Source organism: Puntigrus tetrazona, chromosome 13, assembly GCF_018831695.1.
Source record: "Puntigrus tetrazona isolate hp1 chromosome 13, ASM1883169v1, whole genome shotgun sequence".
NCBI classification, from domain to species: domain Eukaryota; kingdom Metazoa; phylum Chordata; class Actinopteri; order Cypriniformes; family Cyprinidae; genus Puntigrus; species Puntigrus tetrazona.
The window spans coordinates 18,875,178-18,893,153 of NC_056711.1; the positions used below are offsets into that span (position 1 = coordinate 18,875,178).

Sequence of the window (17,976 nt, forward strand, 5' to 3'; positions counted from 1 at the left end):
TATATATATATATATATATATATATATATATATATATATATATATATATATATATATATATATATATATATATATATATATATATATATATATATATATATATATATTATATATATATATATATATATATTTATATATATATATATATATATATATATATATATATATATTTATATATATATATATATATATATATATATATATATATTTATATATATATATATATTTATATATATATATAAATAAATTTTTTTTAAATATATTTTTATTTATATACATTTTTATTTATTTATATATCATTTTTTTTCTGTCTTTTCTGAATCAGGGTCACGAGATGACGAGTATCGGGCTGCTGCTGGGTGTTTCTGCTGCCAAACTAGGCACCATGGACATGTCCATCACCCGTCTTCTAAGCATCCACATTCCTGCCCTGCTGCCGCCCACCTCCACAGAGCTGGACGTACCTCACAGCGTGCAAGTGGCTGCTGTGGTTGGCATCGGCCTTGTTTACCAGGGCACTGGCCACCGGCACAACGCTGAGGTGTTACTAGCAGAGATCGGTTAGTCTGTATGATAACATCAACCGAGAGGGCTGTTCTCAGTTGTGCTCATTCATGATCGAATTGTTGAGTTTGGTGTGATCTCTGAGTCTGTAACCTCTGTGTGCCGTTCCTCAGGACGTCCACCTGGTCCTGAGATGGAATACTGTACAGATAGAGAGTCCTACTCCCTCGCAGCAGGACTGGCACTTGGCATGGTCTGCCTGGGGGTGAGTGTTCCCAGAGTCTTATCCTTTTCCTTGCATAGTCTGCAACATCAGCAACCCGCTTGGAGAAGCACAGTGGCCAAAAAAAAATCCCCAAATTATCCACTTTTTCAACAGAACTAAAATGCTGTCATTGTTGTCTTTAGTCCTGTGCCGTTTGTAATTCTCAAAAATGTCTGTCTGAAGTAGAATTTTTAGTATAATCAGTATAATAATGTGAATGTTACATTTATATTTATTTCATGGGAAAAATCAAAATATATAATACATTTAAATTAGTGCTGTCAAACAAATTAATCGGGATAAATCGCATCCAAAGTAAAAGTTTTTAACATAATATATGCATGTATGCTGTGTATATTTATCATGTATAAATAAATACAAAAATGTGCATGTGTGTATATATATATATATATATATATATATATATATATATATATATATATATATATATATATATATATAAGAAAAAATTAATTAAATTTTTTTATATGTATAACATAAAATATAAGAATATAAATATATAAATGAATGAACGTAATTATTTTCAAAATATATATTGTATGTGTTATATTTAATGTTATATTAAATATACACAGTACAAATTAAATGCATTATAATGTATTCAAATCATCAAAACATCTGATTATATGAGTAATATTTGAAATGTCTGCATTATCCGCACTCATTTTAATTTATTTGTATTTTGCAGTAGCGGTGTTTATTATGAAAAGCATGCATTATGTGCATCTGTGAGAGATAGGAAGCAGAATTCTTCCCACGCTGACCCAGCTGTTTGCTCTCTGCTTCTCCGCAGCACGGCAGTAACCTGATCGGGATGACCGACCTGAACGTGCCCGAGCAGCTCTATCAGTATATGGTGGGAGGTCATCGGCGCACGCATGCCGGCATCAACAGAGAGAAACACAAGTCTCCCAGCTATCAGATCAAGGTGGAGTCATTGCATAACCATCAAAGAGCATGCATTCATATAGAGATTTTTTTTTGTGCTGAGGATAATGCCACACCTCTCGTGCGGTCGTGTTTGACAGTTTAAATTATTGTGAGAAAGTAAGGGTTGTTCGGAACCCAGCGCTAATATGTTGCACACCTATTGATAAATGTACGGTGAATTGTGAAATGTCCCAGGTCTATCTATACATGGGTCAAAGATGTCCACATCAAAAGAAATTCACCAAATAAAAGCACATTAAATATAAGCAAAGTGCTTACTTTTAAGGTATTAAATACTTTTTTGGGGAATGAAATGTCCAAAAAATGTTGCATTGTCATTCACTGTAACACTATTTATTTGTTAATTGAAATAAATGAATGACTTGATTGATAATAAGGGCGCATGTTAAATTAGATTTGTTTTAAATGAGTAAAAAAAACTTACTGACAAATGGGAACCTAGGATAGCGGCAAATATTAAAAACTGTAAATGTACAGCTAATGTCTGATTTTTGTTGTAAATATGTCTGAAAAGATTGTTACACTGTAGGACATTTTAGTTAAAAATGTGTGATAATATATTTTTAGCTCAGAAAAACAAAAACAAAATTGCAATTAATTTAAGCAGAAAACCTTTACATTTTTTAAACTCCTTTTTTTTTTTTTTTTTTTTTTACGTGTTTGACCAACATATATATAGATACGTGCACTTAAATTAATTCATTTGAATTGTATCAGTAAACGAATGCTTAATAGTAATTTGAATTTAAATAAAATTAATAGAGTATGATTTTAACACATTTCTACAGCATAACTGATCTAAGTCGCAGCTTTAAATTGAATGCATATGCATTACACAGTATGCATAATATTTGAAATGCTATCTACAGAATTTTCTATTTTAATAAATCAATATGGTAGCACACTGAACGTACACTGCATTCTCTGAAAAGGTAAAAAAAAAAATGTAATGCGTCTGTTTTCATTAGGAGGGTGACACTATCAATGTGGACGTGACCTGTCCTGGTGCAACACTTGCCCTCGCCATGATTTACCTAAAAACAAATAATAGGTGAGTTTGGTTTCTTCATTCACTTACTTAAGCTTCATTTCTAAATGTAAAAACCAAAAAAACACATTAAGCATCAAAGTGAAGTGCGTCATCTCTGTGCCACTAGCCTTGTAATTTAGAGTTATCTATATACTATTATAGTATTATTTATTAATATTATGAATTAGGATTTATTTTTATACTTTTCATTTTTCATTTTACAAATTGTATTTGCTTTTATCATGTTCCTGTATAGCTTTAATGTTAATTCTATTTAATTTCGGTTCGTTGCAGTACTACAGTAATCTTTAATTATATTTAGATTTATTTTATTGCTGAAAATGATTTTTAAAAGTTTTAATTTTACTTTACAAGGCTACTCTATCAGCAGCAAATGCTAGTGCTAATTTTATGCATTTTTTATGGCCTTACTGCCCCTTCCGCTCTCTTTTGTCTTTAATTGTTGAGCAAGCCGTTTGCCTCAAAAACGCAACTTTGGTTGATGTAGAAATTGACCGGCTTCTCAAACGATGTTTTGAAAGAGTCAGCGTTACGTTATCCGGAAAGTCAACTTACAAATTTGATATAGTCGGTGTGCAGTAATTATTTCCCCCGATAATCACGCTCAAATTGACCCTTAAAGTAAAATCTATTATTCATCGTGAATCATGAAAATATCTTTTTTTGGTAAAAAGGCTGACATCTTCCTCATCTTCTTCTCTCCTGTTCAGTACGAGGCCTCTTTCGTTTCCGTCCGCTCTCTCACATTCACACCTGTCTCTCTGGTCCCCTCCAGGTCTATAGCTGATTGGCTGAAAGCCCCGGACACCATGTTCCTGCTGGACTTCATCAAGCCCGAGTTTTTGCTGCTGAGGGTGAGAGAGCGTTACAAGGCCAGCAGCCACCAGAAGTTCATTTGGGCCTCTGGGCTCGGAGTGATTTACACATTAACACCTCACATTGGGTTCAGTCACACTTTTTTTTTTTTTTTTTTTTTTTTTTTTTTTTACAGAGTGCTCTCATGTTTTACGATGGCTTTTATGGGGTCATTTTAGCCTGTTGTGCTGGAAACTAACAGGAAGGTCATTTCCTTCTCAGATTCTTGTGACTATGAAAATGTGCTGTCTTCATAGTCCGCGTGTTAAGAGTATTGCAAAAAGTGCTGTACGTTTACAAATGTTGTATATATTTGTGACCAAATACAGAGTGCAGAGTACTGCATATGCACCTTATTTTGCAATGTGGAAAAACAAAGTTGTTTACAAATGTAATTAATTATTTTCTAAAAAGTATTAATATGAATAGTTCTGTATTCTGTATGTTACGTAATTTAAACACCATTTAAAATTCCTGCCATGGGCTGAACAACACAATACTACAACAATAAATGCTGCTTGTTTTATTTTTGCATTGAAATGTAGATTATATAAATGTTTTTTTTTTTAAATGTAAATTAAGAAATATAGTTGAAAATTTAATTTTGGCCTTATGTAGTAAAACAAATTTGAGTGTAGACCTGTATGGATTTTTGCACGTTTAATCCTAAATAGGAAATCGATATGAAGTAGAAAATTAGGATGTATAGCAATTTCTGCAACTCTGCATTTGTTTTAACTTAATATTTCATAAAATAATCAACAATTTAAAAAGGATTTTGCTCAAAATATTAATTTGCACATGACACATGTTCACAATGAACAGATTTATGCTTTAGAGTCAAAATAAGCCCACTTATCTGTGAAACAAGAAATCTTGACTAAAAAAATGCCAAATAATGGCCATGTCAGTTTATTGGTTGACCACCGCTCTAGACGGACGCATTGTGCTTCCATCTCGTCTTTGTAGCATCTAGTGCAGGAGTGCTGTATTTTTGAAAGTTAAAGTTAAAATTAACAAAACAATTTTAAAAAGTCAGCTTTCTGCATCTCAAGTTTCGAAATAAAAATGCATATGATGTGAACGGCTTTCACTAGGCAAGCCAGCTCACGAGGTTTTTGGGACAGAGCCTGTGTCACACAAGGACTTAACCAATGATCATGCATGCCTGCAGGTGTACAAATATTTCCTATTTTACAATTCAGCGTAAAATGTTTATTCATAGCAATCGCTTTGTGATTAGTACCTTTGTTCTCTCTACAGACGCTGGCCAGATGTCTTATCATGTGGGACGAGATCTTTCCCAATGCCGATTGGGTGACCAGTAATGTGCCTCAGGTACGTTAGAGGTCTAACACACTGCAGGGGCTCATCCAATATTGCATCCTGTTTTCAACTAGTTTCTCAAGAGGAAGCAGATTTTTGCCTCAGGTCGCGTTTTCGCTTCCTATTCCCCTGTAAGTTCATAGGTTGGTCAAATATTTAGCAACGCTTGTGTTGCGAAGCGCAGAGCTGTTTGGTCACTTCGTCCGTAGAGGTGGCGGGGGCAGGTCATTGAGCAAGAGAGGAAGGTCATTGAGAAGTGTGTCTTAACTATGAAGTCGTTTCGTCATGCTGTAGTTGTTGCAGATTTGCTTTAGAAAATTAAGAAAAGAATTTAGGAAAATGCTAAATGAAGAGATCAATCACAATTCAGTATTCAAATATCCATCACGTTATTACTGATATTGTTTGGAATGTTTTTAGCGCTGAACATTCTATGAATGGAGGTCAATGGAAAATTCCTTCCATCATTTGCAATAGCCATAAATAGATACAATTTACCAAACGTCTTCCATTTTACTGACTTCTAGACAAATTATATTTAAATATGTATATAAATGATAGATTTAAAAGACCGTGCACTCTTATAACTATGATTAGAAGTAACTATGCTATGTGTAATATTTCTGTTTTTAATTTTAATATTTCCTCATTCAAAGTGTTAGTTTTGTATGTCTAAAAAAAGCTGTAAGTGTTGCAAATATGGCCAAGGAAACAGTTTCATTGAAAGGGACTTTGTTTCTTGCATTGAGTTTACTCTTAATTTTGCACGTCGCTAGTGAACAGAGACGACGTGCCACGTCATGTAGACGCCGTGTCAGACTCAAAAGCTTTGCGTTTTCAGATCATCCAAGAAAACATCGGAAACCAGGAGCAGACGTCCATCTCTGAGGACCTCAACATGGAGACCTTAGTGTGAGTTTTTGATCGTGTGATTTATGGGAGATCCTCATGCCCACGGATTGTTTCTCGCTTTTGGAGGTGTTTTCTATTTTGATTTTCCAATGAGTTTTTGTTCCTTTGATGACTGCATGAGTGAAATAAGGCAGACGTTTGTCATTGTTTCCACAGTCAAGCTCATGACTATATAATTGCTGGAGGCTGCCTGGCCGTGGGATTCCGGTTTGCTGGGTCTGCGAATTCAGATGCTTTTGACTGCTTAGTAAGTCGACGTTTACTTCCACGCTTGCTGATTTGAGATCTTTACGCATTATTCTTAGTATTTTTCTTTCTCCGTCAGTACAAATTTGCCAGAAACTTCATGCAGTGTCTGACGACCTCCACGGCTACAGTGGTGAGCATTTGTTTGCATCGAAGGCGAACATCGAATCACAAATATTTATTCACACAACGTCCGGTCTCCTCCAGACAGGACAGTATAACCTGCAGACGTGTTTAAGCATGGTCCTCCTCGCGGTTTCAATGGTGATGGCTGGTTCGGGGAACTTGAAAGTGTTGCAGCTGTGCCGCTTCCTCCACAAACGCACCTTCGGAGAGATGAATTATGGCTTCCACATGTCCCATCACATGGCTCTGGGCCTGCTCTTCCTCGGTGGAGGGAGGTTAGTCGAGTTTGGAAATGGAAATGTATGAAAGAATCCATCTTTACCCATACTACCGAGCACCTCAGTTCACTTTATAGACATTATGCTACGTTTAATTAGTAGCCGTTTCTACGCATAAGCATTATTACTGCCCTTTCTTAGTTTATTAAACAACCCTATGTCCCTTAGTGTAAAGTGCTACAGTGATGATGTACTTTTGTAGTCTATCTGGAAGTTAGCATCACCTTGCATTCCTTGAGAAAAAGACAATAGGCTTTTAGATTATTGCATAAGCAAAAATATAAGTTTCTTTAATGTTTTTACAAGTAAACAAAGAGGCTTTTGAAGCCGATTAGTGAGTGAGTTACAAACAACCTTTTTAGTCCCATCTACTTTGCCACGTTTGCCTTTTTCGAGACACACGAAAGCTTAAAAAAATCACGAGTTGCATACTACTAATGTACTGTAGAATAAAATATGAAAATATCTTCACATGGTACATTTCAGGCCAAAAACACATTGGTGTGGGACAATTAAACCATAGGTTTAATAAGTAATAATGCTTTCAACTTTTTTAGGTTTTAGGATTGTAGCTCATCCCACACAGACATCAATGCTTCCTCAGGACAAAGGTTTTTGGTATGTGGCCAAGCAAAGCGTGAGAACAAGCCAGCTACAGTTCATGCTATTTATAACCACAGATAAAGCATTATTGTGTTTTTGTCCCCTGACTTTAAAACTGCGATAATAGCCTTTATCATAATACTTCCTCTGTTATGAAATGCCTTCTTTATCTCCTTTGACCCCACATTTCATCCTCTGCTAAATAATGCATTAAAGGAAGTTCATCCACAAAGGAATGCCGTCATCATTCGTTCATTCTCATATCATTCGCGCGTCTGCGTGTTCAGAGTTACATTCGGGCACAAAGTGTGTGAGATTCAGCCTTGATGGCAAATTTACAGCAATGCTTCTTCATGCACTAAATTTAAATTTAGAGAAAAGAAAATCATATTGGTCTGGAATAATGATGCACATCTATGACAAATTCTTGAAATGAATAAATTCTGGACCATTTTTTTTATTTAGCAGCCAATTAATTTGTCTAATAAAAACTAAGCTGTAGAAAAATTGGCCTTTCTTTTTCAAATATATGTTAAAGTTACAAGTAAAAATATAATGAATATGAAATGAGCATGTATTTGCCAAAATGTTCCTCTCCTGAGTTATTTGTCTTGACTATTTTCCACTATTGCAACGCCGATTGAGCAATTACAGTTCAGGACATTGTTCTGTTTCTTTCAACATACTTTCTGTTGTTCATTCATGCTTTTTTTGTGCCATAACTAGTAGTAAATTGTAAGAGCTGATCGCTTGAACTGAGGTGCTACAGCAATCTGACTTAGTTCATGCATTGACCCTGAACAGCACTGGCTAAAATATTCATCTTAAGGTTTAATAATCAATATTAGTTTCAGCATGTGGCTGACATGGATTACCTCTTTTAGCTTTATCCATGAAAAGAATTACGTTTAAAATTCTGTATTATTGACATATATTTAAAAACATAGTCTGTCGATAATCTGTTGACTTGTGTTATATTTTATATTATGCTATTTATGTTAGAATCGGAGCTCAAGTTGCCAGTTTTGCTCTACATGTTCGCAAATCAATCTTTATAACACTGTTAATATGAGATTCACTGCGCAGTGTCGAGAGAGATTTGTTTATTATAACTTAACTTTGAGATTGTGATGAACTAGAGGGGTAACAGCTTTTTAGTTTAGTTCTATGGAGCTTTTTAAATTGCAACAAGTAGCCTAATAACCAATAGATTGGACAGGAAATGTCAAAAATATTGTATGCATTAAGGACAAGACTTGTAATTACACAAGAATCTCCTGAGAGCTTTATAAAAACACTAGGCTATGTGATAAACGCGTAACTGCCAATATTTGATTTAAATGTGCTGTATGTATGATTGACACAGAGTGGTTGAATTAGGTATTGCATCTCAAATTCAAAATATTGAGAGACGTTTTTTGTTTGTTTTTTAGCCATCCCCTCCTACTCAGACTTGACACACAAGCAGGTTGCCAGATTTCCGCTTAGACCCTTTTTTCTTTGCCAGCTTCCATGGCTGAAGTAATACTCTCTGTTTTACACCAACCGGCAACCCCGGGGTTCAGAAACATGATTGGGTAAACTGACAGTGGGCGGGTTTCACAAACAAAAACAAACATATAAGCATGTTTCTAAAATATCTGCAAACGTAATATGGTATTTTTATGCAGTCAAAATACAACATACAGCACTTTTAAGATTGCCTGTGCATCTGAGCAAAGAGGTTTTTTTGTTTTTGTATTTTAAAATAGGATTACAACGATTTATAAGTATGTGATACAATGTTTTATACATTTAAGGCTACCCAAGTTAATAGTGAAATTTTTTTTAATAATAAAGTAGGCCTAAATAAAATATTATTAATAAAAAAATCAAATTAAAATTTATATATATATATATATATATATATATATATATATGATAATATTTTTTATATATATATATTTAGAACAAAAGAAACACAAGTAGAGCCTATAAGCAGCTATAAAACTATAGTATAATTTTATACATATTATTTGGACTACTATCATAAAATATAACACACATTATAGACTAAAGCAACTGAAATGCATCATAAGTCTATTCAGCATGAGTACAAATGTTTCCCACGAGATGCTTCGCTGCGATCGCTTGGATTCACTTTTATTTAGGCCTACACTCACAAAAAAGCTAAACAACGTGGTCACAAAAATAAAATAAAGCTCAGTGTCACATTTTTTATTAGATTTTTTTTATAATTATTTAAGGCATATATAGCCTATATTTAGTTTAGGACTGTTTATTTTATTCTTTTTATCGGTGAAATTAATTTTTTTTCGCTCTCACTATTAAGTTCAGTCCTGATCATGTAAACAGGGGGGCACGTCGAGTCGTTTGGGGGCCCTTGGCGGCGGGCCTGGGCAGGTGTTGTGATGGGCCGGTACACAAGCTCTTGAGCGTTTTTAAAGAGAAATAAGGTGACCTCCAACCAGGTCAGTGAAAGGCACAGTAAGAGCCTCTCGTCCTGTCAGAACCTGTTCGAGTGCACTCTTCAACTCGCCCATTATTTTTAAGTGAGGCCTTTTGAAAGAGCACAAATAGTACCGGTGAACAATGGATGACCAATTTCCCCCTCGCTACACAATTGCGTGTGTCACACGCGCTCTGAAATATTGCCTCCGGGGAACAATATGCAGCATGTGCGTCCTTTTGTTTATTTTGCGCTAATTTCAAACATCAATTCACATGCATTGTTCATTTGTATTTTGCTCACTCAAATGGTAATATGAAAAAGCTTAATTTTTATGATACACTTTTTGCTTTTCCTCCAGGTACACGCTCAGCACCTCCAACTCGGCCATTGCCGCCCTTCTTTGTGCACTTTATCCTCATTTTCCTGCTCACAGCACAGACAACAGGTAGACAACAGCTGCTAACGCGCACTCACACACACACACACACACACACACACACACGCACACACACACACAGCAAATATGGCTGTATTGTCTTCACTTCTGAGGAAAACCACTTTCGTTTTTACTGTAAATGAGACTTGTTACCCAGAACCGTGAATGTGTGTGTATTAAATGCTCGTGTCTACATGGTGTCAAACTCTTATACACTGGGCCCAAAAAGTGTTCACACTCTTGAGTCACACTTCAGATCATGAGAATGACGTTGCATTAGATAAGATATCAAACCAAAGAGCACAAACACAGTGTTCAAACTATTCTCAGTTTGAAATGACAAAACAATGCATCTAGCCCTTTGTGTTTTAAGCATAAAGGTACAGTACTTTCTGTAGAGGTGGTTTTTCGTCCATTAAACAAACTACTATAAAAAAAAATAGAGATGAGAGTGCACGCTTAACAGTAATTGAAACATATTTTAGATTTTCTAGCTCTTTTAGGCTGGTGTATGAGATTGAGTTTAAGGTTGTATGAGTATAAATCATCATTTTTTTTAATGTTTCTAAACATATGTTCTTGTTCCTCTTTGCAGGTATCACCTCCAGGCGTTGCGCCACCTGGCTGTGCTCGCAGCAGAACCGCGTCTGCTGGTGCCTGTAGATGTGGACACTCTCAAACCCTGCTACGCTCTGCTAGATGTCACCTACAAGGTATGTGCTGCACGTGTCTCGTGCCTTGATGTGGTCCTTCAAAACATAAGCTTACTTGCTTTCAATGCAACTCAGTTTAGAATTTTTTTGTTATTTGATTTTATTTTTATATTGTCTTTTCTCATGTTAACTTCAGTTTTTGCTCTTGTGTCATTATTTATAATAATTGTAATACTTCAACTCATTTTATTTTCATTTTGTTGTCAAGGTAAATGTTGTTGTTTTTTTTAATCGGATTTAGGTTTAAGTTTTTAATGTAATCTTTACACTTTATTTTTGTTTTAAATAAATATGGGGAAAGAAAAAATGTATATACACACACACACACATATATACATATATACACACATATATATATATATATACACACACACACACACACACACACACACACACACACACACACACACACACACACATATATATATATATATATATATACACACACACATATATACGCGTGTGTGTATATATGTGTGTGTGTGTATGTGTATATATATATATATATGTGTGTGTGTATATATATATTAGATGCTTTTATATTTCTAATTTTTTTTTTATATTTTTTTATTTTGTCTTTACACTTCATCTAATATTTTATCAATTTATTTCATGTTTAGTTCAGTGTTTTAGTTTTAGCTAACAACAGTAGCCCTGCTCTGAAATTACTTTCCTTTTTTTAATGAAGTCACCTAGATGAAGTATGTGATAGAAAATGATTTAGACTGTAGTTCTTTGTTGTGACATGCACTGATATAATGGTTAAAAGTTCAAGGTTGTGTCAATATTAGCAAGTACGAATATATTTTAAAAAGAAGACTCACAATTGGGATAAGTAGTGATGCTCTTAGGATAAACTTGACCTTCGACCTTCCTCAATAGTGCACTGCAAAGTGATTTCAAATCAGAAACTCTTCATGACCCCCTTTTTCAATTCTTGCCTCAAATCACATTTTCTTCCCCTTTTCACTTGTTAAAATGTCTTTGAATGCCATTTATTGTTTAAGAGCGTAATAGCCTCACATAGCCTCACATCCCAACATCTCTCCGTCCCGTTGCGTGTGAGGCCATTAGGCCACATCAAAGAGATTCTTGGGTGATAAACACAGCGAAGGACTGTTGAAGGTTGACCGTGACGTCTGACCACGTTTCCCCTGCTGCTTCGAGGACTCATCTTTTCAATTAAATGACGCCAACCAAAAGGAAGGAAACCAGCTGTTCACAGCAATTACAAAGACGTCTTTGTCCACGCAGGCATAGAGTCACGCATTGTCAACGTATACATTGTGATGCAAGGCGTTAGGTTTCTAATCTGTTTGTGCGTGCATGTGGTATGCGTTTAATAGGAGACGCAGTGGTACGAAGAGACGACTGTGGAGTTGATGGCTCCCACTATGCTGCCTGAACTTAACCTTCTGAAACGGGTAACGAATTAAACCACTTCCAAGTACAGCCCGTACAAACTCCCTAAATCTGACATTCTAGTTTTTTTTTTCCTTTGCATCCAGATCAAGGTGAAAGGTCCGAGATATTGGGAGCTGAACATTGAAATCAGTAAAGGAACCCAACATCTGCAGTAAGTCTGCAACGTAGATTAAGCACAATGGAATCGAACTAAATGGCTGTCTGATATTTTAAGGTCTCGTGGCCGTGCTCCAGATGTGAGTGCTTTCTCAGTAGGTGCCCAGGAATGTTATGCCTTAATGTAGCTACTTTTTAGACGAGACAATCCCAGAAAGCACAAGAAAAAAATGTTCTACTGAATTATCGGTGTACACAGAATTTTTTCATACTATGTATACACTTACATAGTATGACATTTGTATGAAAATAGCATGAAATTTACAAATTTTGTGGTCGGTAAGGCTTAAAAACTAGTAGATAGATTTATTTATATATATATATATTATATATTTATTTATATATGTATATATATTTATTTATGCATGTATGTATGTATATGTATGTATATATATATATATATATATATATATATATGTATATATATATATATATATATATATATATATATATGTATATGTGTATATATATATATATATATATATATATATATATATATGTATATGTATATGTATATATATATGTATATATATATATATATATGTATATGTATATATATATATATATATGTATATATATATATATATATATATATATGTGTATATATATGTATATGTGTGTATATATATATATATATATATATATATATATATATATATATATATATATATATATATATATATATATATATATATATAAAAAAGTAGAAGAGTTGCCTTTATTTATTTATTTATATAATTAATTAAATCACTCTTCCTTGACCGTAATATCTATTTAATTACAGTGTCCTGCTTTAAATTGTACTAGGAAGCCTTATTGTTTTTACTCAGAAAGGACACTAATTAGAATTTTTTTTTTTTAGAAAAACTGCTTCTGGGAAACTATTAGAATGTTTATCAAATATCACTATGAAAGATTGTATGTACTGTTACTTTTTATTTATTTATGTTACTATTTCTTTTATTTTGTTTGTAAATAATTGCATTGTTTAATCATTGTATACAATTCCTTGAAGTGTTGTTATATTAGTTTTCAATGAATTTAGCCTTTGATGCTGATATGGTACAACGATAAATGAATATGCAGCGATGAATAATAATCCAGCATGTGACGGTGAAGACGTTTAGAAATGTTAAAAACATTTTCAATTGCTTAAAAACTGTTAAGCACGTTTAATATTAAAAACAATAAGCGGCACGGCACCGTTAGAAGGATTTCTGAAGGATCACGTTACACTGAAGACTGGAGTAGTGATTCTAAAAAATTCACATTTCCATCCCAGAAATAAATTTTATTCGAAAACCTATTTAAATAGAAAATAGTTACTTTAAATTGTAAAAATATTTTATGATTTTAGTTTTTACTACATTTCTGATCAAACATATGCAGCCTCAGTGGGCTTCTTTTTGAAAAAATTAAAGAAATGTACCATCCCCAAACTGTTGAACAGTGTAGTTTTACTCTTAATGATCCCAATCAATGAGTTTTTATGAAGCACACACAGTTGCCGCCCGTAGAGCGCTCCAAATCACTCACTTGATGGGTTAAACTTTTGTTTGCGTGCTGCTTTCGGTTTTGGAGCGGAGCTCAAGATAATTGTGATCAAGAATTTGAATTACGTTCTGCTTTCTAGATCCATCCTTTCCAAAGACGGCGTTCTGTACGTGAAGTTGCGAGCCGGACAGCTGCCCTACAAGGACGACCCTCAAGGATGGAAGAGCCTGCTGGCCCCCAACCTCAACAACAGAAGCGCTGAAGTGCGCACTTTTAAGGTCGGTCTGTGTGCACGATAAATATTACCAACAGTGTACTGTCCACAAACTGGTTTGGCTGACATCTGTCAATATTTACTGTGTCGTATGTCTGTTTGTATATTATTCAAGCATTACTAGAGAGGATAAAGGTGTAAAGATATTTCCGGATGTTTGCTGAGGTCATGTGTTCCTAATTGGATTAAAGCAGCATAATGTGTTCTTTCAAACTGCTGCAAAGAATGTTTTTCATGTCAGTGAGCTATTTTTCTCCTTTCCTCCCACTTGTTGGTCTCCTACGCAGCCCGAGGCCATCTCAACCTTCACCTCCGACGCCGCTCTGGTCTCCTTCGCCGAGTACTTCTGCAAGGCCTCGGAAAACATGAAGCATGTGAGACCATAAATGTGTTGTTTTAGGGCAAAGAGCCTGGTTTGGGTAATAGGAAAAAAGCGTTCATGTCGCTGCAGAGGCAAAGTGTTGTCCGTGTGCATTTTGTAAGGAAAGAGACGTGAGTGTTCTTTTAAAAACTGTGAAATAGTATTGTACTAATAAAAAAATATAAATAAATAAAAATATATATATATATATATATATATATATATATATATATATATATATATATATATATATATATATATATATATATATATATATATATATATATATATATATATATATATATATATATATATATATATATATATATATATATATATATATATATATATATATATATATATATATATATATATATATATATATATATATATATATATATATATATATATATATTTATATATATATATATATATATATATATATATATATATATATATATATATATATATATATATATATATATATATATATATATATATATATATATATATATATATATATATATATATATATATATATATATATATATATATATATATATATATATATATATATATATATTTTGTTATAATATATATTTTTTATTATATATATATATATATATATATATATATATATATATATATATATATATATATATATATATATATATATATATATATATATATATATATATATATATATATATATATATATATATAATTATTATAATTATTTACCAATTATTTCTTAATTGGTTTTGCAATTTAATAAAAACATAAAATAATGCTAATTATAATATTATTAGTACCAGAAGTATCATTATTAAATACTTGATTCTTTTATTTTACAGTACAGTAGTGTTGTAGTAATATATATTTCTTTATTGGCTTAATTTTGACAATTTAGTAAAAATGATTACAACATTCATATAATAATAATAATTGTTATTATTAATAGTAGTAGTATCATTATTAGAGAATATGTTCTTTTGTTACAGTGCAATAAAATCTTTACTATAATAATCTATTTTTTTATTTTTACGTTTGTTTTATATTTTCAGTAATGTTTTATGGTGCAATAGTATTATGACTGTAATATTTCTTTAATGGTTTAGACAAAAAAAACATGTATAAAATGATAATTATAGTAATATAATTATTATAGTAGTAGTATCACTATTAAATGCTATTAAATTATTAAATACTATTAAATTCGAATTTTATTTTACAGTAAGATGGTTATTACCGTAGTAATATTTCTTTAGTGATTTAATTTCAAATTTACACTTTCTAATTTTTGTGAAAGAATAACATTTAAATTATGATCATCTTTATTATTATTATTATTATTATTAAATATATAGTCATATTGAATAGTATCCAAATGCTAAATTCCACTGTAAATCCTCATTTTAAAAAATATGAAATCAGTAAAATCATTTTTCACGTCACAACCAGGTAAACTGGTAATGATGCATGCAATGATAGAGAAAATAAACTGATTTGAAAGAATTTTTTGGATAACTTGCATCTATTTTTTTTTGGTTGTACGTAAGGATTAACTCATAATAAATTGAAAGCGCTGTCAAAACCCGTGAACATTTCTTTAAGACTTTTAGCATGTTGGCAAATACAACATACGTTAATGGCTCCTTTTGCATATAAACAAACGTGAAGCGTGTTTATAGTAAACCCTTTACAATGGAAGCTCGGCAGAAGAGCGGGCGTACCACAAATAAAAACTCTCAGTTTCAAAAGTGTAACCTTAACACATCAAAGCAGGTTTATTGTCATTTCTTTCCTACGCGATAAACAGCAAATGAAATAAAGTGATGCCTGGAGCTTCGGTGCTAAACGTTTAACCAGAAAATGTGTGTCACAGCAGCTATAAATATTAAATGAATACAGTAAACAAAAAGTCAGTTTGACCCACTTTCCTGCTACATACCTCATTAGTACATTATTTATTTTATTTTAGTTTCAAACTGAGGGATGAATCAACATTATTTTCATGCCACAAATGCGGTGGTTATATTTAATTGCAAATAACTCGAAAGATGGTGTTGCTGTGGTTTTCACACGTATTTGTCTTACTTTTACAGAAGCAGGAGACCGTGGCATTATTGTCAGCAATTCTGTATGAATGTGTGACGCAGGAATACCCAGAAATGCTGCCGACGCACATCTCCATTGACCAGGTCGGTTACAGTAAAGCGCGAATGCATGCAAAAATGCTGTAAATTAGTGCGTAAAATTATTGCATTTTCGCTCGGCTGGAGTGTTTCGGTATCTACAATGTTCATTGTGGCTGTTTTACTTAAAAAGAAGACACACTTGCTCACCAAGCCTGCATTTATTTAATAAAAAATAAATACATTTTACTGTAAATTTTAAAACTCCTGTCATGCAAAGCTGAATTTTTAGCATCATTACTCCATTCTTCACTGTCACACGATCCTTCGGAAATCATTCTAATATGCTGCTTATGAAACATTTATGATTATTAATGTAGAAAACGGTTGCGCTGCTCAGTATTTTTGCAGGAAACGTTTTTTTTTACTGTAATTTTACAGTAATTAAGTTAAACACAAAAATAGTTGTGTTATTAATGTATTGCTTATTATAAAATAGATTTTTATTGTATTTTATAATTGCACATATTATTACACACACACACACACACACACACACACACACACACACACACACACACATATATATATATATAGAGCTATATATAGCTATATATCTTTTCTTTAAATAGAAATCTTTGTAACGTGTAATTGCATCATTTCTGAATAAAACTACTTCTTTCTTAAAAAATAACTTACTAATCCCAAACTTTTTTGCATGCATGTGCTTTGGTGAAAGAAGTGCATTATACAACTTAAATGGCCCCATAAGGCCCTTATTTCTACTTCTGCCTGTTTTATTTTTCATTACTGTGTGTGTGTGTGTGTGTGTGTGTGTGTGTGTGTGTGTGTGTGTGTGTGTGTGTGTGTGTTCTCATTTATTTTTACATCGTTTTTGCACTCGTCTTGGCATCCACTGCGGACAGCAAAGAACGAACTTAACTGTGCACGGAAACCTGTTTCTCTCACCGTGCAAAATAAACGCTTTGAGTCTTAAATCTCATCACTCTTGTACGCTTCTCTGTAGGCCGTGCGGACTCTGGACCGAGGCGATCTCTGCGAGACGTTCAGTCTGTGGCAGATGAAGCTGGTGCTGGAGCTGTGTGAGAGCAGAGTCCTGCAGCAGCGTCAGGGTCACGGCCTGCTGCTCAGCTCAGAGTTTCTGCCCGTCATGAAGAGCTCCGCCGACCGAGCTCTGGATCGCTGGCTCTGCGGTGAGGATCATGACACAGCCATCGGCCTCTACCATCATTAGCCTAGTCAGCTTTCTATTTTAGAGCTTCTGTGTCAGCTCATCCGGTCAGCGTTTGGGTCTTGCGTGTTGTTTTCGTCAACACCTTCAGCAAGTGTGAAAGGCTGTAGTCATGTCTGTTCTGTGCAGGGCTGGTAACT

At 33.3% G+C, this 17,976-nt stretch overlaps 1 protein-coding gene across 1 annotated transcript in view; it reads left to right on the forward strand.

Annotated features, from left to right (window-relative positions):
• Positions 1 to 17,976, forward strand: part of anapc1 (anaphase promoting complex subunit 1) — a 57,349-nt gene that overhangs the window by 36,554 nt on the left and 2,819 nt on the right. Inside the window, exons 29-46 of the mRNA XM_043255668.1 lie at positions 326 to 560; positions 678 to 769; positions 1,584 to 1,718; positions 2,710 to 2,792; positions 3,568 to 3,646; positions 4,911 to 4,985; positions 5,815 to 5,885; positions 6,042 to 6,132; positions 6,211 to 6,264; positions 6,339 to 6,532; positions 9,949 to 10,035; positions 10,622 to 10,739; positions 12,086 to 12,163; positions 12,248 to 12,315; positions 13,954 to 14,092; positions 14,376 to 14,462; positions 16,555 to 16,650; positions 17,612 to 17,798. Of these exons, the coding sequence (XP_043111603.1) occupies positions 326 to 560; positions 678 to 769; positions 1,584 to 1,718; positions 2,710 to 2,792; positions 3,568 to 3,646; positions 4,911 to 4,985; positions 5,815 to 5,885; positions 6,042 to 6,132; positions 6,211 to 6,264; positions 6,339 to 6,532; positions 9,949 to 10,035; positions 10,622 to 10,739; positions 12,086 to 12,163; positions 12,248 to 12,315; positions 13,954 to 14,092; positions 14,376 to 14,462; positions 16,555 to 16,650; positions 17,612 to 17,798 (1,969 nt within the window). The remainder of the gene's footprint in view (positions 1 to 325; positions 561 to 677; positions 770 to 1,583; positions 1,719 to 2,709; positions 2,793 to 3,567; positions 3,647 to 4,910; positions 4,986 to 5,814; positions 5,886 to 6,041; positions 6,133 to 6,210; positions 6,265 to 6,338; positions 6,533 to 9,948; positions 10,036 to 10,621; positions 10,740 to 12,085; positions 12,164 to 12,247; positions 12,316 to 13,953; positions 14,093 to 14,375; positions 14,463 to 16,554; positions 16,651 to 17,611; positions 17,799 to 17,976) is intronic.